This window comes from Stegostoma tigrinum, chromosome 6 (genome assembly GCF_030684315.1).
Source record: "Stegostoma tigrinum isolate sSteTig4 chromosome 6, sSteTig4.hap1, whole genome shotgun sequence".
NCBI lineage: Eukaryota > Metazoa > Chordata > Chondrichthyes > Orectolobiformes > Stegostomatidae > Stegostoma > Stegostoma tigrinum.
In genome coordinates, this window is record NC_081359.1 from 85,179,049 (window position 1) to 85,205,753 (window position 26,705).

At 42.7% G+C, this 26,705-nt stretch overlaps 1 protein-coding gene and 1 long non-coding RNA gene across 4 annotated transcripts in view; one reads left to right on the forward strand and one right to left on the reverse strand.

Annotated features, from left to right (window-relative positions):
* Positions 1-1,365: 1,365 nt before the first annotated feature.
* Positions 1,366-26,514, forward strand: LOC125453183 (uncharacterized). The gene is made up of 3 exons (XR_007247716.2): positions 1,366-1,454; positions 5,450-5,578; positions 26,303-26,514. It is a non-coding gene; the product is annotated as an uncharacterized LOC125453183 (long non-coding RNA).
* The window catches only part of alg5 (ALG5 dolichyl-phosphate beta-glucosyltransferase), a 35,438-nt gene continuing 33,998 nt past the window's right edge, over positions 25,266-26,705 (reverse strand). For all 3 annotated transcript variants that reach the window (XM_048532409.2, XM_048532407.2, XM_048532406.2), the window contains exon 10: positions 25,266-26,391. In XM_048532409.2, coding sequence (XP_048388366.1) covers positions 26,276-26,391 — 116 coding nt within the window. In that variant the 3' untranslated portion in view covers positions 25,266-26,275. The remainder of the gene's footprint in view (positions 26,392-26,705) is intronic.

Consider the following 26,705-nt stretch of genomic DNA (forward strand, 5'->3'; position numbering starts at 1 on the left):
GTGTTGGGGCCCAGGGAATTGGAAGTTCTGGAGGAGGTGGAGGGCGTGGGTGGTGTCATGGACGTAGGTAGGGAGTTCCTGGACCAAGGGCGAGAAACTGGAGTTCAGACAGATGGAGATAAGTTTGGTGGGTCATGAGCAGGCAGAGACAATAGATCAACCAGGGCAGGCAGGTTTGTGGATTTTGGGAAGGAGATAGAAGTGGGTGGTACAGGATTGGGGAACAATCAAGTTGGAGGCTGTGGTAGGAGGTTACCTGAGGTGATCAGGTAGTGGATGGTTTGGTGCTCGGGGGTGGGGTCATGATCCAGGGGGCAGTAGGAGGAGATTTCGGAAAGTTGGCACCCGGCCTGAGCAATGTATAGGTCAGTGCACCATACTACAACTGCTCCTCCCTTGTCCACATGTTTTATGGTGAGGTTGGGATCGGAGCGGAGGGAGCGGAGGGCTGCATGTTCTGCAGGGGAGAGGTTGGAATGGGTGAGGGGGAGGAGAGGTTGAGGCGATTGATATCTCGACGGCAGTTGGAGATGAAGAGGTTGAGAGAGACTAGGAGGCCTGGGGGTGGTGTCCAGGAGGAGGACTTGTGTTGGAGGCGGGTGAAGGGGTCAGTGGAGGGAGGGTTAGGCTCACAGTCAAAGAAGTAAGCATGAAGGCGGAGATGGCGGAAAAACTGCTCTATGTCCAACCGTGACTGGTATTCATTGATGTGTGGGTGGAGGGGGACAAAGGTGACCCCCTTGCTGAGGACTGACCGTTCGTCCTCCATCAGGGGGAGACCTAGGGGGATGGTGGAAATTCGGCAGGGCTCGGTGTGGCTGTCTTCTCTAGGGTTGCTGGCTGTGGAGGCTGTGGGCGGAGTGATGTCAGTGTCGGCTGTGATCAGGGTTCCATTGACGTCGGGTATGGGCAGAGTTCTGTCGGCATCGGGCAGAGTTCCGTCGATGTCAGCGGTCGGCGGAGTTGTGTCAGCAGTGGGCGGAGTCGTGTCAGCGTCGGCAGTGGGCGGAGTTATGTCAGCGTCAGTGGTGGGCGGAGTTGCGCGGCAGTGGGCGGAGTTGCGTCAGCGTCAGTGGTGGGCGCAGTCATGTCAGCGTCGGCAGTGGGCGGAGTTATGTCAGCGTCAGTGGTGGGCGGAGTTGCGCGGCAGTGGGCGGAGTTGCGTCAGCGTCAGTGGTGGGCGGAGTCATGTCAGCGTCGGCAGTGGACAGAGTTGCGTCAGCGTCAGTGGTGGGCGGAGTCGTGTCAGCGTCGGCAGTGGGCGGAGTTATGTCAGCGTCAGTGGTGGGCGGAGTTGCGCGGTAGTGGGCGGAGTTGCGTCAGTGGTGGGCGGAGTTGCGTTAGCGTCAGCAGTGGGCAGTATAGGGTCGGTGTCAGCGATGAGCGGCGTTGTGTCGGCATCGGAGGTGGGCAGAGTTGCATTGGCGATGGACGGAATAGAGTCAGCGTCAGCGGTGGGTGGATTGGTGTTGGCATCTGTGATGGGTGAAGTGGCGTCGGCAATGGGTGGAGTGGGATAGGTTGCAGCAGTAGCTGTGACGGTGATGTTTGTGGCGTTCGTTGTAGAAGTGGAGGCGGTGGCTACAGCACCGGTCACGTTTGCGGTCCCGGAAGTGGTGTACCCACTGGTGGTGGATGTGACGTCATTGTTGGGTTCTCCAGCCGTGGCCTCATGGCCAGTGGCAGCGGGTATTCTGCTTGGGAACCCTGCAGCCTACTGGTATCAATGTGGATTTCACCAGCTTCAAAATCTCCCCTCCCCCCACTGCATCCCAAAACCAGCCCAGCTCGTCCCCGCCTCCCTAACCTGCTCTTCCTCCCACCTATCCCCTCCTCCCACCTCAAGCCACACCCCCATTTCCTACCTACTAACCTCATGCCGCTCCCTTGACATGTCCGTCCTCCCCGGACTGACCTATCCCCTCCCCACCTACACTCATCTCTACAGGCTCCATCCCCGCCTCTTTAAATTGTCTGTCTCCTCTCCACCTATCTGCTCCTCTATCCATCTTCGATCCACCTCCGCCTCGCCCCCTATTTATTTCAGAACCCTCTCCCCTTCCCCCATTTCTGATGTAGAGTCTAGGCCCAAAACGTCAGCTTTTGTGCTCCTGAGATGCTGCTTGGCCTGCTGTGTTCATCCAGCTCCACACTTTGTTATCTTGGATAATTAACGATGTGGGTTTAATAAGATAGAGCATTGCAGCGACAAACCCATCAAAAACTTGGCATAACTTGAACTTAGTAAACAAAAAACATAAGATTTGGCCCAAAGTACAAACTCCTTTGGTCTTCTTGGAGGATGCTTATGGCCCACATTTACTTTATTATTAGTCTTCTGGTTCTTCATTTATTAATTGTGCGACTGGTGTCTGTAGCACCCATCTCATGAGATTGTGCTGCAGGAGAGATGCATGCGTTCTTCACTGCAGGGACTTGGAGAGGTTCAAGCTACTAGTGCCATGTTTAAACACCAAATCCACAGCATTTCAATTGCTGCAAACTAGGAACTGGTCTTCACACTTGACTGTTCTGCTGTTTTAACCAAAGGCATGGCCCAGTCAGGGAAGCTAACACTGTTTTGATGACAAGGACCTATGTATTCTGGCAGAAGGGCTGGTTAAAAGAAGGCAGTGCTGTTACTTCAGGTGCAGTCAGCCTGGGAGCAGACAGTGGACTGAGTCAGTGCAAACTTTGGGATGACATGCAACACTCAGCTGTGCTGTAAGAAGATTAATGAATTTACATGCATCTGTAGTTGTTGATTGCCAGTCGTTCCTGCCCTCGCCCATGTTATCAAGATAGAATATTTTCAGCTTGCTGTAATTGGTTTCAAATACTTCAGTGAAATAGATCTTGTCAAACACAATGTTACATTTCAAGTATCTATCCAATACACAGCAGCTGATTGCAAAGCTATTTTTCCATTGGTACTAGATAGTTACATCATTTAAAAGACATTTGGATAAATACAAACATAGGAAATGTTTGGAGTGACGTGGGCCAAATGTAAGCAAGTAGGACTAGTTTAGTTTGGGAACATGGTTAGTGTGGACTAAGATAATGAAATGTGAGGCTGGATGAACACAGCAGGCCCTGCAGCATCTCAGGAGCACAAAAGCTGATGTTTCAGGCATAGACCCTTCATCAGAGAGGGGGATGGGGTGGGGGTTCTGGAATAAATAGGGAGAGAGAGGGAGGCGGACCGAAAATGGAGAGAAAAGAAGATAGGTGGAGAGGAGAGTATAGGTGTGGAGGTAGGGAGGGGATAGGTCAGTCCAGGGAAGACGGACAGGTCAAGGAGGTGGGATGAGGTTAGTAGGTAGGAGATGGAGGTGCGGCTTGGGGTGGGAGGAAGGGATGGGTGAGAGGAAGAACAGGTTAGGGAGGCAGAGACAGGTTGGACTGGTTTTGGGATGCATTGGGTGGAGGGGAAGAACTGGGCTGTTGTGTGGTGCAGTGGGGGGAGGGGACGAACTGGGCTGGTTTTGGGATGCGGTGGGGGAAGGGGAGATTTTGAAGCTGGTGAAGTCCACATTGATACCATTGGGTTGCAGGGTTCCCAAGCGGAATGTGAGTTGCTGTTCCTGCAACCTTCGGGTGGCATCATTGTGGCAGTGCAGGAGGCCCATGATGGACATGTCATCTAAAGAATGGGAGGGGGAGTGGAAATGGTTTGCGACTGGGAGATGCAGTTGTTTATTGCGAACTAAGCGGAGGTGTTCTGCAAAGCGGTCCCCAAGCCTCCGCTTGGTTTCCCCGCTGTAGAGGAAGCCACGCCGGGTACTAGTGTGGACTAGTTGGATCATAAGAACATAAGAACCAGGAGCAGGAGTAGGCTGTTCGGCCCTTCGAGCCTGCCCTGCCATTCAATAAGATCATGGGTGATCTTTTTGTGGCCTCAGGTCCACTTACCCACCCTTGCAGCCTCTCACCATAACCCTTAATTTCTCTACTATTCAAAAAATTATCGATCTTGGCTTTAAAAACATTCAATGAGGAAGCCTCAACTACCTCACCAGGCAGGGAATTCCACAGATTCACAACCCTTTGGGTAAAGAAGTTCCTCCTCAATCTAAATCTGATCCCTCTAATTTTGAGGCTATGCCCTCTTGTTCTAGTTTCACTCGCCAGTGGAAACATCCTTCCTGCTTCCATATTATCCTATCCCTTCATAATTTTAAATGTTTCTATATGACTCTCCCCCGCCAATTCTTCTAAATTCCAATTAATGTCAACCCAGTCTACTCAGTCTCTCCCATTCGAAGGGTCCGTTTCCATGCTGTATGACTCTGTGACTCTAGCTTGCATGGGGTACGTGCCACATTTTCTTTTTGCTACCTAACATTCACAGGGTCACCACTCACTCTAACTGCCACTGCATTAACCCCTCACCAAATCTCAGAGATTACAGATCTCAGTATTGCATGCATTGTGTCCAATCAATGGCTTTCACCTATCTCATCCTCACAAACTACTAATCCTCTCTGTTCTCTGCATTTCCTTCTCACTCACTGGGGAAACCTCACCACCTCACTGCTCCTGCATCATTACAAACTTTGCTACTGTATGCTTCCATCATACTCAATCCCTCCTTTTGTCTCATTGCAGGGTGGAGAGGGTGAAGACCGGTGGCAGGGTGGCAGACATTAGGCCTCTAATCCCTTTTGAGGAAAAATATTGTTGTTGGCTGAAGAAGAATACAACGGCTCCGTGCGTCATGGAGAATGCAATGGACAACCAAACCAATAAGCTTCATTGTGCTGTTCAGCCCTCCCATTAACATCAGTGCTAACTCATTCTTAACCTGCACAAGCTTATATCCCTTTTGCACAACATATTCCCTCTTTTCTCTTTTGCAGGGTCTTGTGAGACCCAGCAAAGAATCACAAAGAGGCCAACACTGCCGGCCATCAGCTCCACCTCATTCTATGAGGAGGAAGCCAAGTAACCTCCAGAGGATGCACCAATCAGACTATCACCTGCACCAGCTCAGAGACATTCATTCAGCTCATGAGTTCTCCAGCTAGATCCAGGAGCACAAACTCTGAAATGTTGTTCCCACCTCTCTGCCTATCAGGAGAGCTTGCATTATTAACACTTTTGGGAGTCACATGTTGACTAAAACCCCAGTGCCTGATGATGTTATTGCCCTGTCACACTGAATGTTGCTTCGTCCATCACAGTACTGCCTATACTGAGCTGCTTGTACTGCAAGCAAAACAAAACTTTTCAATGTACTGAAGCACATGTGACAATAATAAATCAAGTCAAATTCTCTGTACAACAGGATGGGATAGAAGAATGTTGCGCCAAAAGTACACAGTGTGGCCTGCACTCTGTTCTTGAAACTGGGCTCTCCCTCTTACAAGAAAACTGGGGCAATCGTTTGCTTCCCACCCAACCCATTTCTTTAAACCATCCTGCCCTTTTCCTTTCTTCATTTCAGTCAACCAAGAACTGCTTGCCTGCTCAGCCACAGCAGGAAGAAGAGAGAGAGACAGAGAAATAGCAAACAAGAGGAGCAATTACTTGATCCTACACTCACAGCCAGCAGCTCAGTGCACTTACCATGGAGGTAAGTGTTATATGGGATCGGCATACAGTAAGTCACTTAGGCAGGGAGACCCACAGTCAGATCAGAGCGAAAGGATTGTTCAGTTTCCAGTGCACCAGAGGGTGAGATTGCAATTTGATTCTGCTGTAGAGGACTCAGCTGAGGACCTCAATGGGACAATAAAGGGAACGAATCAGGTTCAGTTAGTTAAGGGTTAAATTGTCAGTTATATTTGTAAAAGTAAGTGGGGACTGCAAATGTCTGAAGGCAGGCTAAAAGTGTGGGAGCTGCAGTACTAGTAAGATAGAGCCTTGGGTAAAAGCACAGGCAGGTCTATGAAGGACCGTGGGAAAACAGAGGTTATGTGAGATAAGTGGACATTATTATTATTATGAGTGGAATTATAATCTGCATCCTGTAATTTGTATAAGATTGAAACTCTTCTGTAACCCACTTAGAGTGAGCTTGAAAATTCATGGTGTTAATTTGCCTCTTTGCACCTACATATGTAATGTTTAAAATTCATTAATGGGCTAAGGGCATCGCTGGCTAGGCAGCATTTATTGCCCATCCCTAACTGCCCAAAGGGCAGTTAAGAGTCACCCACATTACTACGCGTCTGGAGTCAAGTGTAGGCCAGGCCAGGTAGGAATGGCAGCTTCCTTCCCTAAAGGACATTAGTGAACCAGATGGGTTTTTCCTACAATCTACAATGGATTCTTTGTCATCATTAGATTCTTAATTCCAGATAAACAATTATTGCCTTGTTTTCTGGAACTCCTTTTATCGATTTGTCAAGTTGATGCCATAGCAGGCTGCCTGCAGGAGAACACTAGTGGCCATGCATAACTGCCAAATACTCTATCTATGAAGGGGCATGGAGGAGTTCAGCTCAACTTAGCAGCGGGCACGGTGCAGAGTTTGCCTTCTCCTGTTAGAATGCTGTGTCATGCTGCAGACCCAGGGGCACTGTCATTGTTGCCCTCTACCCTTTGAGGATGCAGCAACATTTGCTGGAAAATCAGGGAACTCATCACAACACATCCAAAACATTCCAGAGTACTACCAGATATTTGGCAAATGCAGATGTTCTTAAACATAATCTGGGTTGCAATGTGGATGCCTGGTCCTTTTAAGGAATGCTTTTGTGCGGTTCACCTTTCAGCACGTTCCTGTATTTTTGAGTAACGTGGCCAGGAGTTGTGTTGGCCAGAAAGCTAATCTAGTGCAGTAGACAGTTGGGCTGTGTGATGCCAGGATAGCACTCTTTCATAGTACTACAGGTCATGCTGGTGGTGCTAGTATGGGCTCTCCTTAGGAAGCCATGCTGTAGGGGATACAGCTGCTGAGGTGACAGACCCTATAAAAGGCAGTAGACCAATAGTGCCGACAGTCAGTGTAATGATTAAGAAATGTAACTCATGCCCTATGTCATATAGCAATATATTTCATTTAGAATTATCATTTATATATGTATCAGAATACAATTTTTAAAAAAAATTATACTACAAAATATTAATTTCATAACTCTGCTCTCAAATCACAAATGAACATTGAAAAGAGAAGTGAAGTTGACCATTCAGCCCCTCAATGCTGTACCACCATTCATGGATGATCTGTTTGTGTCTCCAGTTAAATATTTCCATTTATCCTGATAACTCTCGATAGCCCTGCCGAACGATAATCTATCGACTTGTCAAAATTCGTTCAGAGACTCCCACCACCATTACCTTCTGAGGCAGATAGTTCCGAAGTCACACAATTCTCTAAGGAATCAAATTCTTCACCTTTGTCTTATAAGGGTGTCCCGTAAATTTGAAATTGTGGCCCTTAATTCTGTATTGACTCCCAAGAGGAAACATCATTTTCACCATCACCCAGTCAAGACCATTTGGGACCTTATACACTTGGATCAAATCACAACTTTCTAAATGCCAGTGGAGACAAGCCCAGCCTGTTGAACATATCCTTATCAGATGATCCACCCATTCTAGGTATCAATTGAGGAAATCTCTTATGAACCATCTCCAATGCATTTATATTCTTCTTTAAGGAGATGAAAACTACACATAGTATTTGAGATGTGATCTCACCTGTGCTCTTTAACTGAGCCATAATTTCCTTTTGTCTATGTTTAATTCTTATTGTAATAAAGGATCGTATCTCATTAGCCTTTTTGATTAGTGAAGAATTTCAAATTTTTCAATCTATCAGATTTTTTCCCGCTCACTCAGCCTAATTATATCTGTCTGCGTCTTCCATTTGTCTTCTTTACAACATACTTTCCTTCCTACCTTGACGCTTCCTGTGAATATAATCACCATGCCTTTGTCCCCTTCATCTAAGTCAGTGATAATAAGTTGTAAAACATTTAGGCCCCAACACAGTTCTCTGTGGAATTAAGCTCATCAATACTCTGTCAATCAGAAAAAGACCCATTTAAACATACTGCCTATTTTCTAGCAGCCAGTCCATCTTCCATCCATGCTAATAATGATATCCTCTACATGATAAGCTTCTACTTTCCATAATAACCTTTGAAATATTTGTATAAAATACCTCCTGGTAGTCAAAGTATAATAATACATCTATAGATTCGCCTTTATCCACACCTTTTACTACTTCAAAGAACTCCAAGAAGCTGGGTAAACCTGTTTCCTTTTGATGAAACTATGCTGACTTTACTCAATTACCCTCATTTTCTTTATGTGCACAGTTGTAATCTCTTTAATGATCAATTTTAATATCTTGCCCATGACAGCCATCAAGCTAACTGACTCAGTTTCCTGTTTTCTATGCCGTATTTTCTTGAAGAGTTTCACTTGCATCTTTCCAGTCTGATGAAACATTTTCTGAAATTTTGGAGGGAATTCTGGAAAATTAACATGAATGCATCAGCTACTTCATTAGCAACCTCTTTAAGGCCGTGGGATGAAGTCCATCTGGACTCAGAGATTTGACACCCTCAGCTCCATCAGTTTGCTTAGTGCCATTTCCCTCAGGGTAATAATTTTGCTACATTCCTCTCTCTCTTCCACCTCCTGATTTATAGCTACCACTGGAATGCTTTTTATATGCACTATCGTGAAGGCAAAAAAATTGTTTATTTCATCTGCTATTTCCTTATGTTCTACCACCAACTCACCATTCTCACTCTCTAGAACATCAACTCCTGCTTTGCTTCCTCTTTTTTTATTTAAAAACCTGCAGACACTTTTGCTCTTTGCTTTTATGTTCCTCGCTAGATTTCCTCCCAACTCTAATTTCCATCTCCTGTTTCACCTTTTAGTCTTTCTCTGCCATTCTTTATATTCTGACCAATGATCTGATCTGCCACTCATCTTTGCACAGTTGTATGCTTTTTCCATAAATTTAATGCTTTCCCTAACCTATTCAAATAACCATGGCATATGGTTCTATCCTTTAGAATTGTACTTTATCAGAGGGATATATTTATTCTTGGTATGCTGAAACATATTCTGAAAAGTCTAACACTGCACCTCTACTGATCTATCCCTAGCCTAGTGTGCCTGTTTGCTTCAGCTAGCTCGGCATTCACACCCACATCATCGCCCTTATTTTGGTTTAACATGTTAATCTTAAAGCCATTCTTCTCCCTTTCAAATTGAATATAAAATTCAATCAAATTATAGTCATTGCTATCTACAGGTGCCTTAACTGAGGTTATTAATTAATCCTGTGATGTTACATGTTAGTTGTAAGTCCATAGCTCCCTAAAAGTGACAACACAAGTGAATAACATGGTGAAGAAGGCATACAGCATGCTTGCCTTCATCTGTCAAGATACTGAGTATAAACGTTGGCAAGTCTTTGTACAAGACTTTCATTAGGCCAAATTTGGATTATTCAGTACAGTTCTGGTCACCACTCTATAGGAAGGATGTGGGGGCTTTGGAAAGAACGCAGAAAAGATTTATCAAGGTGTTGAGAGATAATAGGAACTATTGCTGCTGGAGAATCTGAGATAAAAGTGTAGAGCTGGATGAACACAGCAGGCCAAGCAGCATCAGAGAAGTGGGAAAGCTGATGTTTCAGGTCTGGACCCTTCTTCCATTTCTGAAGAAGGGTCCAGACCCGAAATGTCAGCCTTCCTGCTCATCTGATGCTGCTTGGCCTGCTGTGTTCATCCACCTCCACACCTTGTTATCTCTTTATCAAGATATTCCCTGGATTGGAGTGTATTAGCTACAAGGAGAAGTTGAACAAACATGGAGGTGACCTGATAGAAGTATATAACATTATGAGAGGCATGGTAGGCTGGATTGTTGGAATCTTTTTTCCAATGTTGAAATGTTAGATACCATGCGGCATAGGTTTAAGATGAGAGGGGAAAAATTTAAAGGAGATATATGAGGGAAGTTTTTCACACAGAGTTGTTAGGTCCCTGGAATGTTCTGCCAGGGGAGATTGTGGAAGCAGTTACATTACCAATGTTTAAGAGACATTTAGACAGAATCATGAACAGGCAGGGAATAGAGGGATATTGACCATGTGTAGGCAGATTGGATTAGTTTAGAACGGAATCATGGTCAGCGCAGATATGATGGTCTGAAGGGGCCTGTTCCTGCATTGTGCTGTCTATGTTCAATGAAACTCTGACTGATATTACCTGCTCCTATTTTCAAGGTAAATAACATATGAAAGTCGTAAGATTTTTCTAAAACTATACAACATGCAAGTTTATGAACAAGGAACAAGAGTAGGCCACTCAGTCCTTTAGCCTTCTCCATCATTCAACAAAATCATGACTGATCTGAATTTAAGCTCAACACTATATTCCTGCATACCTCCAGTGATCTTTCATCCCCTCGGAAATCAATAATCTATCTACCCCGTTTCAAAATTATTTAAAGATTCTGAATCCACTACAAGGCACGAGTCAGATCACAGCTGGAATATGGTACAGTTTTGTACCCCTTATCGAAGAAAAGGTATTTTGAGATTGGAGACAACACGGTGTAGAGCTGGATGAATACAGCAGGCTAAGCAGCATCAGAGGAGCAGAAAAGCTGACATTTCGGGTCTAGAGCCTTCTTCAGAAATGGGGGAGGGGATTGGGAATCTGAAATAAATAGGGAGAGAGGGGGGAGGAAGATAGATAAAGGAGAAGATAGGTGGAGAGGAGACCGACAGGTCAAAGAGGCAGGGCTGGAGCCAGTAAAGGTGAGTGTAGCACTTGCTGCGGTTGCAGGGGAAGGTGCCGGGTGTGGTGGTGCTGGAGCGGAGTGTGGAGCAGACAAGGGAGTCACAGAGATAGTGGTCCGTCCGGAAAGCAGATAAGGGTGGGGAGGGAAAAATGTCTTTGTTAGTGGGGTCAGATTGCAGACGGCGAAAGTGCCGGAGGGTGATATGTTGGATCTGGAGGTTGTGGGGTGGTACGTGAGGATGAGGGGATTTCTGTTTTGGTTGATATTGTGGGGAGGGGGTGTGAGGGATGAGTTGCGGCAAATGCAGGAGACACCGTTGGGAGTGTTTTCGATCACTGTGGAGGGGAAATTGTCGTCCTTGAAAAACAAGGACATCTGGGATGTCCGGGAGTGGAATGCCTCATCTCGGGAGCAGATGCAGCAAAGTCAAAGGAATTGGGAATAGGGGATGGCATTTTTGCAGGAAGGTGGGTGGGAGGAGGTGTATTCTAGGTAGCTGTGGGAGTCATTAGGCTTGAATTGGATATCAGTTTCTAGGAGGTTGCCAGAGATGGGATTGGAGCATTTTGGGATTGGAGCAGTTTTGAGAACATTCACTAGGCTGATACTAGGTATGGAGGGTTTATCTTATGAGAGATTGTGTAGGGTGGGCTTGTACTCGTTGGAATATAGAAGAATAAAAGGTGACCTTATTGAAACATATGAGACTTGACAGGGTAGCTGTGGAAAGATTGTATCCCTTTGTGGGAAAATAACAGGTTGGACATTTAAGATAGAGATGAGGAAGAGGCTTCTTCTGTCGGATGTGAATCTATGGAGTCTTATACTACAGAAGGCTGTCCAGGCTGATTTGTTAATTATGTTCAAGGCTGCGATTGACAGGATTTCAATCTGTAAAGGAATCAAGGGTTGCAGGGAAAAGGCAGGAAAATGGGGTTGATGATTTTCAGATCAATCATGATCTCATTGTACTGATTATATGTCTTATAGTCAATTCAAAAATGTGCTGCTGTAGGAAATTATCTTCTAAGCCTTCTATGAACCCCTCATTGAAGCTACTGTTGCAAATCTGATTTTTCGAGTTTCAACTTAGGTTAAAGTCACCCTTGATTAGTGCTGTCTCTTTATTACAAGCACCCAATATTTATTCGTGTGTATTTTGTCCCGTGTTGTGGTTATTGTTAGGTGACCTGTAGACCACTGCGATTAGTGGCTTCTTTACCCTAATGCTCCTCAATTGCACCAAACTGATTTCACTTCTAGATTGTGTTGCAATCAAGGTCATCTGGAACTACTGAACAAATGCCAGACTTTATTGACTAACTTTACCCAGATTTTTATTTTTCTTGATTGTCATAAATTCCTCAATATTCAGGACATAATCCTTGCCATTCTGAAGCCAAGTGTCTGGTAATATTGCAGATGTGTTTGCCCTGGAACACAGTGGTACGCAGTAGTTCCCATATGCTCATCCTTGACAGGTCATCTGTACTGCTATCCATAATGAGGTTTAATTATTTAATTATAATATTTGACTTACTTTTATATAATGTCTTTTATATGTTATTAACTTGAATGCCAATTTGCATACTATGTTTAAAATTTAAGAACAGAAAAGACCCTAATCACTTTCCACAGACTCACCAAATAATTAGGTTTATTCTTTGTAGGGCACTCATTTCCAATGAATCCAGCTCTGTTAAAATTCTCGCTCTGACTGCCTGCAATGGGACCTTCACCTCGCCCACTCCTCTCAATCTGTTTCCTGAGAAAATAAAATGTTAGCCTCTACTCTGTCTAAAAGGTTTTGAGTAAAAAGTTCTATGCTATGCTATTTATACATTAATTATGAATATCATCACTATAAAAAAGAAATAAATTAGACTACGGAAAAAAAATTAGAACTGCATTAGGAAAGTGACATTGAAGACTCTATGGGAAACCACTGAAACATTTATTCTTTTGCATCTGCAGTCTTTTGGTGGGTTTTAATTTGCAGAGAGAGTTGGACAATGTGAGCAGAATCCAAAATGGGTGGCAAAGTAACAACTGAGTGACATCAGTTGATTAGTTAAATGGAGACAAAAAGTCTCCGAGTCAGGACTTTGATGATTACATTAGACACAAAGTGATTTAGAAAGGGTGAGGTTACACTGGAGGTTTATAACATGATAAATCTACAGCCAATAATTTAAATGTCTGAAGTATTTCATCCTGTCATGAAGAAAAAGAGAAACAGGTAGTTTGCAGTCGCATGGAAGACCAGGAATAGAGAGTGATGGTGCCAAAGTGAGCTGTCAGAGATATTCAACAACGAGTAACAGTGATACTTATCTGAGAGTTAGGATTGGGATAATCCTTGCTTCATGACAATGGCTAGATGTCTGGTTAGCTGCTATACTATGCCCATATTAATTTCCTCTCCATTGTTTTAATGGTCATGATGATTGATTAAAATAAGTAGAAAAGATTTCATAGTACACACAATTTTTTTTTCATTAATTCAGAGGATGTGGGTTTTGTTGGATGGGCCAATATTTATTCCCCAACCCTAATTACCCTTGAGGAGTTGGTCATAAGTTTCTTGAACTGCTGTGGACCATTTAGTGTCAATAGGCCCATAATACTCTTAGAGAATTCCAAGATTTTGACCAAGCGATAGTGAATGAATGGTGATGTATTTTCCAAGACAGGATGGCAAGTGGCTTGATTGGGAACTTACAGGCAATAGTGTTCCTACATATCTTCTGCCCTTCTCCTTCCAGATGGTAGTGGCCATGAGTTTGGAAGGTGCTGTAAATAGATGGTACACATTGCCTCTACTCTTCATTGATGTTTGAGAAGTGAATGTCTGTGGATGTTTTGCCAACATGGGCTGGCTTGTTCTGGGTTGCATCAAACTTCTTTAGTATTGTTGGAGATACAGCCATCCAGGGAAGTGTGAGTATTCCATCATACTCCTGATTTGTGCTTGTAGATGTTGGACAGGCTTTGGGGAGTCAGGATGTGTGCCATTTACTGTGTGATTTCTAGTTTCTGCAGGAACCTGCTCTTGTAGATGCAGTATTTATATGTAACTAGTGCAATTCAGTTAGTGATCAATGGTAATCCCCCAGGATTTGGGATTCAGACATGGTGATGCCATTGTACTGATGATTAGATTCTTTTTTGTTCCAGATGGTTATTGCCTGGTACTTGTTGTTGTCTAGGAATACTTGTCCCACACATGCAATGGCATATCTAACAGGAAATTCCATCCTTTAGTGTTTTACTATGGGTCTAAAACAGTACAGTTATTTGACGGTCAATAGGAGAATTATTGAAGAATATAAGGTCATAACAATAATTACATTTTGCTTTGACATGACAATGATTGTGTCTTCAGGCAACGGTAAAGAAAATTAGGTGAGAATAATTGCAGGAATAATTGGAAAGTTCCACACACTTGGATGATTTATGTACATGTAAATTCACACCCAAATTTCCAGTCATGATGGAGGAAAGGTTTTTGTTGAAGCAGCCCTGATTTGTCCGACCAAAATGTGACATCTTACAGTTATTTAGATTAAACTCCATCTCCATTTGACCACAGCATATCCTGTGTAAAATAATAAAACTACAATATGACTTACATGCACACACACATACACTTGAAGTTACAGGATCAGTGGACAGATTTGACCAAAGTATAGTCCATAAGTATTATAGTTTACATATTGTACTTGGCATCTCTGTTGATACTCTGAATCTGATAGTTTTGTTCCTATGCTGAGGTGATCCAAAGCTATAGCTGGTCTTTCAGTCTTCATAGAAATATAGATAGGTTAAGTGAGTTGACAAGAACTTGGTAGATGGGGCATACTATGGGAAAATGTGATGTTATCCATTTTCACATTTAGAATAGAACAGTAATATCATTTTAAGTAGAGAGAGACTGCAGAATGCCATAGTACACAGGGATCAGGAAGTCTTTGTACATGATCTGCAGAATGCCATAGAACACAGGGATCAGGAAGTCTTTGTACATGGTCCACAAAAAAAACCTAGAAGCAAGAAGCAAGTACAGCAATTTTTTTTAAAGATTTTATCATGGGATGTGAATGCCACTAACCAGGGCAGCATTTATTGCCGATTCTTGATTGCTCTCTTGAAGATGGTGGGTGGCAAGCTACTTTCCTGAACCACTGCAATCCTCAGACAATAGAGAAACCCACAATGCTTCTAGGAAGTTCAAGGATTTTGACCCAGTGACCTTGAAAGAATGGTGATAAATCTCCAATTCAAGATAATGAGTGATGAGTCGGGTGGGGGTCAGTGGTGGGTGGGGGTGGGGAGGATGTGGGTACACATGCATTTGTTCCCTTTCTCCCATATGGTAGAAATTGCAGTTTAGAAGGTGATGTCGGAAGGGAGTTATTGGGGTAAACGCTGCAGTCACTTTGTGGCTGCAGATAAGGGATTGACTGTTGAAGGAATGGATGAATGTCAATCAAGTGGGTTATTCTGTCCTGGTCGGTACAAAGCTTTGACGGTGTTGTTAGAACTGCATTCATCTACACAAGTGGGTGTATGCCTTATACATGGTGGAGAAGCACTGGTGAGACAGAAGCAAGTTACTGACTTGAGATTTCTTGGCTTCTGACCTGCTGTTGCAGCCAAAGTATTTAAATATCTGGTCCAGTTCACTTTCTGGTCATGGAAACCACGTTGTTAATAATGCTGATTCCATGAAGGTAATGTCCTTGAACATCAAGGGGCAATGGTTAGATTTTCTCTTCTTGTTGACAGTACTGTCTGCCACTTGTGTGGCGAGAATTGCACTTGCCACTTTTCAAACCTGGGTGTTGACCAGGTCTTCCTTTGGACAGGGACTGCTTCAGTGACACAAATGGTGCTGAATCTTGCATAATCACTGGCAAATGTTCCCACTTCTGTCTTCATGATGGAGGAAAGGTTTTTGATGAAGCAGCTGAAGATGGTTGGTCTTAGAACACTATACTGTGGAATTTCTAAAGTGATGTTCTGTGGCTGACACAATTGAGTTCCAACAGCCACAACCTTTTCCTCTGTGCTAGGTATGACTCCAGCCAGCAGAGAGCTTTCCTCCAGATTCCACTGCCTCATTATGGTTAACATTGAATTTGTTATGGCTAGTTGATGCTAAACTCAGTCAAATGTAGCCTTGATTTCAACATAATTATTCTAGCCTCCCATTCAGACATCGGTTGTTTTGTCCATAATTAGGAAGCTATAATGAGGTAAAGATCCACTTGGAACTGGCAGAACTCATACTGAGTGTCAGTGAAAAAATGTTCCCTTTGCAAATGCTGCTTGATAGCGCTGTTGCCAAACCCTCCCATCAATTTGCTGATTGCTCAGAGTAGTTATTACGATTGTATTGCCTGGGTTGGATTTGGCCTCCTTTTTGTTTTGGCATAGGATATACCTGGACAATTTTCCTCGTTAACAGATAGGCCTTGGCGGAGATCTTTGTATCCTCTTTAGTCACTGGTGAAGTCCCAGTAAACTAGAAAAAAAAGCTAGTTGTTCCTTTGTTTAAGAAGTGCAGCAGGGATAATCCAGGAAATTACAGAATGGTGAATCCTACATCAGTGGTAGGGAAATTGTTGGAGAAGATTCTTAGGAACAAGATGTTACTTGCATTTGGAAAAGAATGGACCTACTAGGGATAGTAAGCCTGGCTCTGTGCAGGGTAGATCCTGTCTCAAATTTGATTGAATTTTTTGAGAAAGTGACAAAAATGATTGAGGATAGGGTAGTGGATGTTGTCTGTACGGAATTAATTAATGAATTTGACCTGATCCCTCATAGAATGGTCCAGAAGATTAAGTCACATGATAACCACAGGGAGTTTTTTTTTAGATTAGATTAGATTCCCTACAGTGTTGAAACAGGCCCTTCGGCCCAACAAGTCCACACTGCCCCTTGGAGCATCCCACCCAGACCTATCCCCCTGTAACCCACACACCCCTGAACACTATGGGCAATTTTAGCATCGCCAATCCACCTAGCCTGCACATCTTTGGACTGTGGGAGGAAACCAGAGCACCCGGAGGAAATCCACGCAGACACGGGGAGAATATGCAAACTCCACGCAGACAGTCACCCGAGGCTGGAATCGCACGCAGGTCCCTGGCGCTGTGAGGCTGCAGTGCTAACCACTGAGCCACCGTGCCGCTGACAAGTTGGATACAAAATTGACTTGATCTTAGAAGACAGAGGGCACTTGCCACATCAATTTGGTCTTACTTTGGAAGGGGCTTTTTCAGTATCTGGGGTGACACAAATGGTGCTGAATCTTGTACAATCATTAGCAAATGCTCCCAACGGTGCCCTCATGATAGCAGGAAGTTGTTTAATAAAGCACCTGAAGATGGTTGGTCTTAGGACACTATATTGTGGAACTTTTTAAAGTGATGTTCTGGTCCTAGCATGATTGACTTCCAACAAGCACAAGCATTTCCTTTGTGGTAAATACAACTCCAATCAGCAGAGAGATTTCCTCCTAATTCCCGTTGACTCTAATCTTGTTATGGGATGATGGTAGTTGTGGAGGGGTGTTTTTCTGAGTGGAGTTCTGTGACCAGTGGTGTTCTGCATTGATCAATGCTGGGACCTCTGTTGTTTGTAATATATAAAAATGATTTTAATGAAAATGTATATGGTCAGATTTGTAAGTTGACAAGAAAATTGTTGGAATTTTGGATACTGAAGAAGGATGTCAAAGGATACAGCAGTTATAAAATTGGACAGAGAAAATGACAGATGGAGTTTAATCCAGACAAGCATGAAATGATGCATTTTGGATGTCAAATGCAAGAGGAAAGAGTACTGTGCATGGCAGCACCCTTGGAAGCATTAATAGACAGAGGGATGTTGGGGTCCAAGTCCATAGCTCCTGAAAGTGATTATGAGTGGCTAAGGTGGTAAATAATGCATCTGGCTTGCTCGCCTTTGTTGGTGAGGAAATAAAAGTTGGCAAGTCATGTTGCTTAGACTGCTTTTGCTAGAGTGCTGGAGGTTTGGCATTTGGGAGGGGGGTGGTTGATGACCTGAGAGACATGTTTAAAATTACAAGAAGCATGGATATGGTGGATAGTCAGAGTATTTTGCTCAGGGTGGAAATATCAAATACTGGGGGAAAAATGTAAAGGAGATGTGTGAGGCAAGTGTTTTCTTTTGTACACATTGGTAGATTCCTGGAATCTGCTGCCTGCAAGTGGGAGAAGCAGATACAGTATAGCAACATTTAGGAGGCATTTAGTCAGACACATGAACAGGTAGGGATTGGAGAGATACAGACCATATCCGAGGAGATGGGATTAGTTTAGAATGGCATCATGGGAGACAAAAGGGCCTGTTCCTATGCTACACGAAAACGAAGACATCTGAGATGTACGGGAGTGGAACGCCTCATCCTGGGAGCAGATGTGGCTGAGGCAAAGGAATTGGGAATAGGGGATGGAATTTTTGCAGTAAGGTGGGAGGAGATGTATTCTAGGTAGCTATGGGAGTCAGTGGGCTTGAAATGGATATCGGTTTCTAGGTGGTTGCCCAAGATGGAGACAGAGAGGTCCAGGAAGGAATTGAAAGAGAAGTTGTTGGGGATGAGGACAAGTTCGACTACTCACAACTTCTCTTTCAATTCCTCCCACTTCCTACAGACAAAGAGGATAGCCATGGGCACCCACGTGGGCCCAAGCTATGCCTGCCACTTTGTAGGTTATGTGGAACAATCCCTCTTCCGCACCTCAAACCCCACCTCTTCCTCCATTACTGTATCAGCACCACCTCGTGCTCCCACGAGGAGCTCAAACAGTCCATCCACTTCACCAACACCTTCCATCCCAACCTCAAGTTAAGTTCGCCTGGATTATCTCTCACACCTCCCTCACCTTCCTGGACCCCTCTCTCTCCATCTTGGGCAACCACCTAGAAACTGATATCTATTTCAAGCCCACAGCTACCTAGAATACATCTCCTCCCACCCACCTTCCTAAAAAAAATGCTATCCTCTATTTCCAATTCCTTCGCCTCCACTGCATCTGCTCCCAGGATGAGGCATTCCACTCCCGTACATCTCAGATGTCCTCGTTTTTCAAGGACCGCAACTTCCACGCGACAGTGGTCGAGAATGCCCTCGATCGTGTCTCCTGCATTTCCTGCAATTCATCCCTCACACCTCCTCCCTGCAATACCAACCAAAAAAGAATCCCCATTGTCCTCGTGTTCTACCCCGCCAACCTCTGGATCCAACGCATCATCTGCCATCTGCAATCTGACCTCACCACCAAAGACAGTTTTCCCTCCCCACTCTTGTCTGCCTTCTGGAGGGACCACTCTCTCCGTGACACCCTTGTCCGCTCCATATTCCCCTCCAGCCTCACCACACCTGGCACTTTTCCCTGCCCCCGCACCTCCTCCCTCACCCTCATTCCAGGCCCCAAGAAGACTTTCCACATCAAGCAGATGTTCACCTGCACATCTGCTAATGTGGTATACTGCATCTGCTGTACCCGATGTGGCCTCCTCTACATTGGGGAAGCCAAGTAGAGGCTTGGAGACCGCTCTGCAGAACAACTACACTCGGTTCACAATAAACAACTGCACCTCCCAGTCACGAACCATTTCAACTCCTCCCTCCCATTCCTCAGATGACATGTCCATCCTGGGCCTCCTGCAGTGCCACAGCAACATCACCCGAAGGTTGCAGAAACAGCAACTCGTATTCCGCTTGGGGACCCTGCAGCCCAATGGTATCAATGTGGACTTCACTAGTTTCAAAATCTCCCCTCTCCCACCACCCCGAAACCAGCCGAGCTCGTCCCTGCCTTCCTAACCTGTTCTTCCCCTCACCTATCCCCTTCTCCCATCTCAAGCCGCACCCCCACTTCGTACCTATTAACCTCATCCCGCCTCCTTGACCTGTCTGACCTTCCTGGATTGACCTATCTCCTCCCTACCTCCCCAGCTACACTCACCTCTACTGACTCCATCCCCGCCTCTTTGACTTGTCTGTCTCCTCTCCACTTATCTTCCCTTCTATCCATCTTCAATCCGCCTCCCCGTCTCCCTATTTATTTCAGGACCCTCTTCCCTTCCTTATTTCTGATGCAGGATTCTCCAGCATCTGCAGTTCCTATTATCTCTATGTCAGGTACGTACCATTTTTGTAGCAGAACTGGAACAGCCTTGCTTGGGGCACATCTTGTTCTGCAGCACATATTGAGTATTATTGCTCGAATGTTGTCAGGACCTATTGACTTGGCAGTTTACTTTGCCTCCAGCCATTTTTTTCTCTTATGAAAAGTGAATAGCATGAGATATGGGGACCACAGTAGGAGGCTGAGCTAAATCATCCATGTAACATTGTGGCCTGAAGCTAGAGACAAATACTTCACTCTTATCTTTTGTCTTGATATGCAAGTCTCTCCCATTGGAAAAGATCGGGATATTTGTGGAGTTTTCTCTTCTAGCGAATTGTTTAATTGTCCAACACCATTCATCTTGGTTCAAACATGAAAAAAAAGCTGAATTTCAGAAGTGAGGGTGATTTCTTTTGAAATCAACAATTTTTAAAAAAACATCAAAAATGTCTAGAAACATTGTCATTAATTAGAACTGGAGGAATAAAAACTGCTTGGAGTCATAACTAGCACAAAATTGTTGATTTCGGGTATTTGAGGCCAATCATCTCAACCCCACAACGTCAGTTTTGAAAACATGTAAAATATATACTTTTAAACAAACAAATTAGGAGGATTCCAAACTGTCATCTTGCAAGCTCCACCATTCAACAAGCACATAGTTGATCTGATAACGCCCTCAACTCCATATTGCTGCCCATCCCCGATAACCTTTGACTCCTTTACTAGCCAAGAATATGTCTAATGCTGCCTTCAAAGTATTCAACTGTCCCAGTCTCTTGGGAAGATGATTTCTAAAGACTCTCAAAGCACAAAGAAAAGAAAACCTGCTTATGTGTTTTAACTTGGAGATCCCTTATTTTTAAATCATATCCCCTAATCCCTTCCACACAGGGAAACATCTTTTCCTCCTTAATAGCAAACACCTTGTCAAGCCCTCTCAGGATCTTCTATGCTTCCATAAAATATTCTCATTCATCAAAATTTCAATCAATACAGAGATGGACTGTTCAACTTATCTTCAAAATCTCCCATTCCCAGATATCAGATGTGAGCCTGCCAGAAATTCTTTTAAAATGCGTTTACCCATCATTTCTTAAATAAGATCAAAACTGTACACTGTGCTCTGATGTCGCCTTACCAACACTCTATACAACCATAGTAAAATGTCCCTAATATAGAAAATGCTGGGGAAACACAGCAAGTCAGGTGGTTTCTGCGGAAAGAGAAACAAAGCTAATGTTGAGTCCGACATGACTCTTCAGAGCTGAAAGGAGTTGGATAATGGTGGTCTTTATACTTTTGGCAGAGGTGGTGGAGGCGCAAGGGGACCAATGGTGGTGCAGGGAATCATGATTCTCCATGAGAATTTTTAAAAATATAAACTTATCTCCATTGTAAACAGGTAACTCACTTTAAAAAAAAAACTAGATTTTGAGATTTTTTACGTCCCCTGCTATAACTGCTAGATTTTCCCACAAGAAGAAACAGCCCTTCTCCATGCACCCAGTCAAAGGCACTTGAGATCTTACAGATAGTTTTAATCAACCTGTTCAGGCATGTTATATCACTGGAGCAGGTAGGACTTGAGCTCAGATGTTCTGGCCCAGAGGGAGGGGGAACACAGTTGCAACACAAGAGCCCTCCTAAAAATCTTGAATGTTTAAATCATATTGCCTCGTTTCATTCAAGTCATCTCCTCAATTTCTGCAATGTCTATTTAAAGAATGTTGCTTTTTTATTCTTCATGCCAAAATGGACAAATTCATATTTTCCCCACTTTATTTCACACGTACGTTTCTAAAAAAAAATACAGCAAACCCATATTTATATATTTGCAGACTCTTTCAGTTCTCCTCACAACTTACTTTTTGACCCAACTTTATATAGGTAAATTGAGCAACCATATATTGCCCCTTTCATTCAAGTCATTTATACAGATTTCAAAAAAAATTGAGACCCTGAAACTTAAAAAAATACCCTGTGGCATGCCATTCATCATGTTCTGCCAGTCTGAAATGATCCATTTATGCCTATCCTTTGTTTCCTATAAGCTAACTAGTCCTCTATCCATACTAATTCATTACCTCTTACATCATAAATTTTTATTGTGCAGTGATCTTTGTGGTACTGCTTTGTATCTAATAGAAATCTAAATACAGTACATTGACCAGTTCCCCTTCATCTGTGTTGCTTACTTCCTCAAAGAATTCTAAAAAAAATTAAACTATTTTCACAAAATCATGTGAACTTTGACTGCAGTAAGATTTTTCAAAGTACCTTACTACAATCTCAAAAGGTGCCAATGTTTTCCCAATGACAGATATTAGTCTAACCAACCTGTAGTTTCAGATTTCTGACATCCCCTCTCCCTTTTTAGCACAGGAGTCGCAACTGCTACTTTCCATTCTGTTGGAACCTTCCTAGAATCTTGAGAATTTGGTAAACTAAAAGCAATGTATCTCATGTCTCAACAGCCATTTCTTTTAAAAAAAACCACCCTCAGATAAAGTCCATCAGGGCCAGGTACTTGTTATATTTTAAGACTAATAATTTGTTCAGCACCCTTTTTCTGCTAACTGTAATGATTTTAAGTTTCTCATTCCCTAGTTTCTTCTTCTCACCAATTTCAGCATAATTCCTAATCAGACTATTTGCTTGTAAGATATGAATTACATAGCCAACACTGGCCTACCACAGTATCATTCAAGTGGCTAATACTCAGTGTTGAGGTTTTTATTATGCACTAACAGAATCTCAGTCAAGCCAAAGGTTTACATACACATCTTTCAGTAGGTGTTGCTGGATTTTGATGAGAAGTGAAGATAGTTTGATTTGTCCTTGCTTTAACTCTAAGGAGAATAATCAGCTTTAGCATTACCTCATCTCAGTTGTAATGACCAACAATCAAACACAAGACATAGACTGGATATCAAATTTTCTGGGTCTGGATAAAGTAATTGTTGCTATTTAGCATACTCAAATTCCCATATTGTTTGCAAATGATGTGCTTACAAACGTGAATTTTGATAAAGTATTTTTAAATATATAATGAACAATTCATTGTGAATTTTTGGAGCTCTAGAGCCTGTTGAACCTGTGAAGGAGTAGATCTAAATTTGGAAATATTCTGTAGCACATTTTCATAGCAATTATTTTTATTCTGGAGTTCATAAGAGTTGGAATAAACCTTGTTGATATCTGACTTATGTGAAATCTGAAATTTCACAAATTTCTTGACTGCACGCTACTCATCAAATAGCAATACTGCCATCAACAATTAGTCACTAATTATACAATTGTCTACTTAGGTAATTGTGTGTCACTGGTCAGGGATTTTGTGGGTCCTTGCATAGCTGACAAGCCATGTCCTTCCTGTAGACAATATCAACAACCCTGGGAAAGTTATACTTGACAAGATGAAGCATTGTGGCAATGAAGATGGAGTAAAGGGTGGGGGCACGGACACATTCCTACTTGACTCCTGTCTTGACCTTGAAGGATTCTGCTATATAAGCATTGAGGACTGATGCTGACATCTTGTGAAAGAGACAGAGAATGAAGAATTTCTCTGGGCTACTGACATTTGACCAGGTCTTCCTTGGCACCTCCCAACTGGCTAGTTAACAACATTGGTCAGATGACACACAAAGGCCACAACTTAAGTGCACAGCAATCAGTCCATTTTAAAAAGGGTCTTCCATTCAAATACTGAAGTGCAGAGGACAGGGTATGCAAAAGCTATTTCAGTCATGCCATATATGAATTATGACTAAAGACTGAATAAGTTTGGGTTTTATAGCCTGTTTATCTTGTAGATGTATATAAAAGATAACGGCTACAAAGTTAAAACTAGAATTCTACATTAAATCAAGAGATTAGGATCAAAAAAGTAAAGGCAATATTGATGACATCAGAAGGTTCTTCTTCACGACTGTTCACTGACAACATTGCACCTCTTGCTAATTTTTGCTTTGATTTTTTACATTTCTTACAACCTCAAACATTGTTTATATAAAGACATACTAAAGCTCAAATTGAAAACAGGAAATTGGCTGGACTTCATGTTAAAATATGCCTGTTTCTTGCACCTTGCTTTGAATCTCAATATTACTTTGAAGTATTTAGATACTGTATTAGATACTGAACAATACAAACACTTTGGAAGTAGAGTTTCAGCCAGTAAGCCTACATGTACATTTTGAAAACAGTAGGTGTTGACACTGTGCAGACATGAGGCTACTAAATAAGAACCCATAGTGTAAGGCACAAGGTGCTGGCATAGAGAGAGGATTGGCTAACTGGCAAAAGGGAAACAGTGGGGATAAAGGGGTCTTTTTCAGTATGGCAACCGGTGGGGTCTGTGTTGGGACCATAGAACTATTCACATTATACATTAATGATCTGGATGAAGGAACTGAGGGCATTGGTGCTAACTTTGCAGATGACACAAAGATGGGTGAAGGGACAGGTAGTGTCGAGGAAGCAGGGAGGTGGTTGAGGGCTTGGACAGGTTAGGAGAATGGGTAAAGAAGTCGCAAGTGTAATTCAATGTGGGAAAGTGAGTGGTAGGAAGAATCAAGGCATAGACTTTTTCTAAACGGAGAAAGGCTTTGGAAATCAGAAGCACAAAGTGACTTGGGAGCCCTAGTTCAGGATTCTTATAAGGTTACTATGCAAATTCACTTGGTTGTTAGGAAGGCAAATGCAGTTCTGGTATTCATTTCCAGAGGGCTAAAACACAGGAGCAGAGACAGACTGTTAAGGCTATATAAGGCTCTGGTCAGACTGTGTCTGGAGTACTGTGAACAGCTTGGGCCTCATATCTTGGAAGGATGTGCTGGCGCTGGAGGTGATTTACATGATCGACCCAGGGGATGAAGGACTTGCCAAATGAGCAGTGGTTGAGGACTCTGGTCAGTATTTGATGGAGTTTATAAGGATGGGGTGGGGGTTCTCACTGAAACTTACCGAATACCAAGATGTAGAGTAGATGTGGAGAAGATATTTTCACTAGTAAGAAACACTAGGACCCAAGGACACAACCTCAGAGTGAGGGGTGACCCTTTAGAGCTGAGATGAGAAGGAATTTCTTTAGCTGGATTGAGGTTAATCTGGAAATTATTGTTGCAGAGGGCTGTGGAGGCCAAGTCATTTGAGTGTATTTAATAGAGACTAGAGGTTCTTCATTGGTAAGGAGATCAGGGACTATGAGGAGAAGGCAGGAGCATGGGGTTGAGAAATATATCAGCCATGTTTAAATGGCCTAATTCTGATCCAACATCTATGGTGTGTTGTGATTTTTGTGTTAGTAGGTATTAAAGTTTCTAACTTTAAATCTATATGCATTTGTTGAAAATACAGAGAGAGGTGTTTTACAAATGTAACTTTCACATTTAATTAAAATACATGAATAAAATATTAATTCAAGTTTTACGGACTTCAGGCAAGTTCCAGTTTTTCAAATAGAAGTTTTAACTATGAATCAACTGTTGCAATAACCGTCCATTAATACAAGTCTCATTACATTGGCTTTTAATTCTAGCCATTTAAAAATTGCACTTAGGAATCAAAACTGCTCCAGAATTAATGGTAAAACTGAAGCATCCATATACAAAAGAATTGAAAAGAATAAGAGCAAACATAATGAGTTAATCATTTACCCCATGTTTCATCCATTATGTGGTATGGCAATTTCCTGGCATTTGACAACCTTAAAACACCAAAGTATTTTTAAGGGGCAGCATAGTGGTTAGCACTGCTACCTCACAGCCCTTGTCTGTGTACGTTTTCTCCAGGTGCTCCAGTTTCCTCCCACAGTCCAAAGATGTGTGGGTTTCGTGGATTGGCCATGCTAAATTGCCCATAGTGTCCAGGGATTTGTAGGTTAGGGGGATGAGCCATGGGAAATGCAGAGATAGGGTAAGGGGATGAGTCTGGGTGGGATGCTTTTCAGAGAGTCAATGTGGACTTGTTGGGCCAAATGGTCTGTTTCCAGACTTAAAGGGATTCTCTGATATCCCTAAAATATACATCATTAATGCACATTTTGTCAATGTAGTTTAGTTTACAGTTAGAAGTAAACCAAGAAACCAGCTTGCAATATTGATGTATTCAAACGTAATCCTTATGCTGTCTCAGTCTGGTCACTCAACATTTTATCTTTGATTTAACCAAAGATACAACCTAGATTCAAAGTTTTCACTTTATTCACCAGTATGCAATTTACAAAAGAACAAAGAAAATACTGCAATATGAATTCGGAAAGAAAACTTTTTTTTAAACCATCCACCATAAAATGTCTTGTGTCACCATGTTCCTTGATTATATTTCAGTAATGTTATATGTCCTTCCATCTTCATGAACAGATACTGCGCAATAACTTAGATGACTTTTTTGGGCATTTCCAGATTCCAGGCACCCGTGAAGTAACGTAAACGAATGAAGAGAAGATCTTTACCCATCTGTAACCAACTCCAGAATGGAATTAATTTTGATCCTACAAGGCAAACAATGTAAAATGAAAGGAAAACACACTAATGCTGCATTTGGCCTGCAAAACATATTGCAGTTTTACAAAATGTCCTCAGTTATTTTAGAACACAAGACTGTAACATCATTAAAAAAGGTTCTTATTATGAATGTAGCTGTTTCTTACAAAATTTATATATATATATATATATATATATATATATATCAGAATAATTTAGTTACACTACTTTATAACTTTCTAATTAAAATTCACAGCTCTGGAATTTCAAAGCAATACTTATTGTTCGTTCTTTCTAATGTAACTCTGCTCCAGATCAAGAT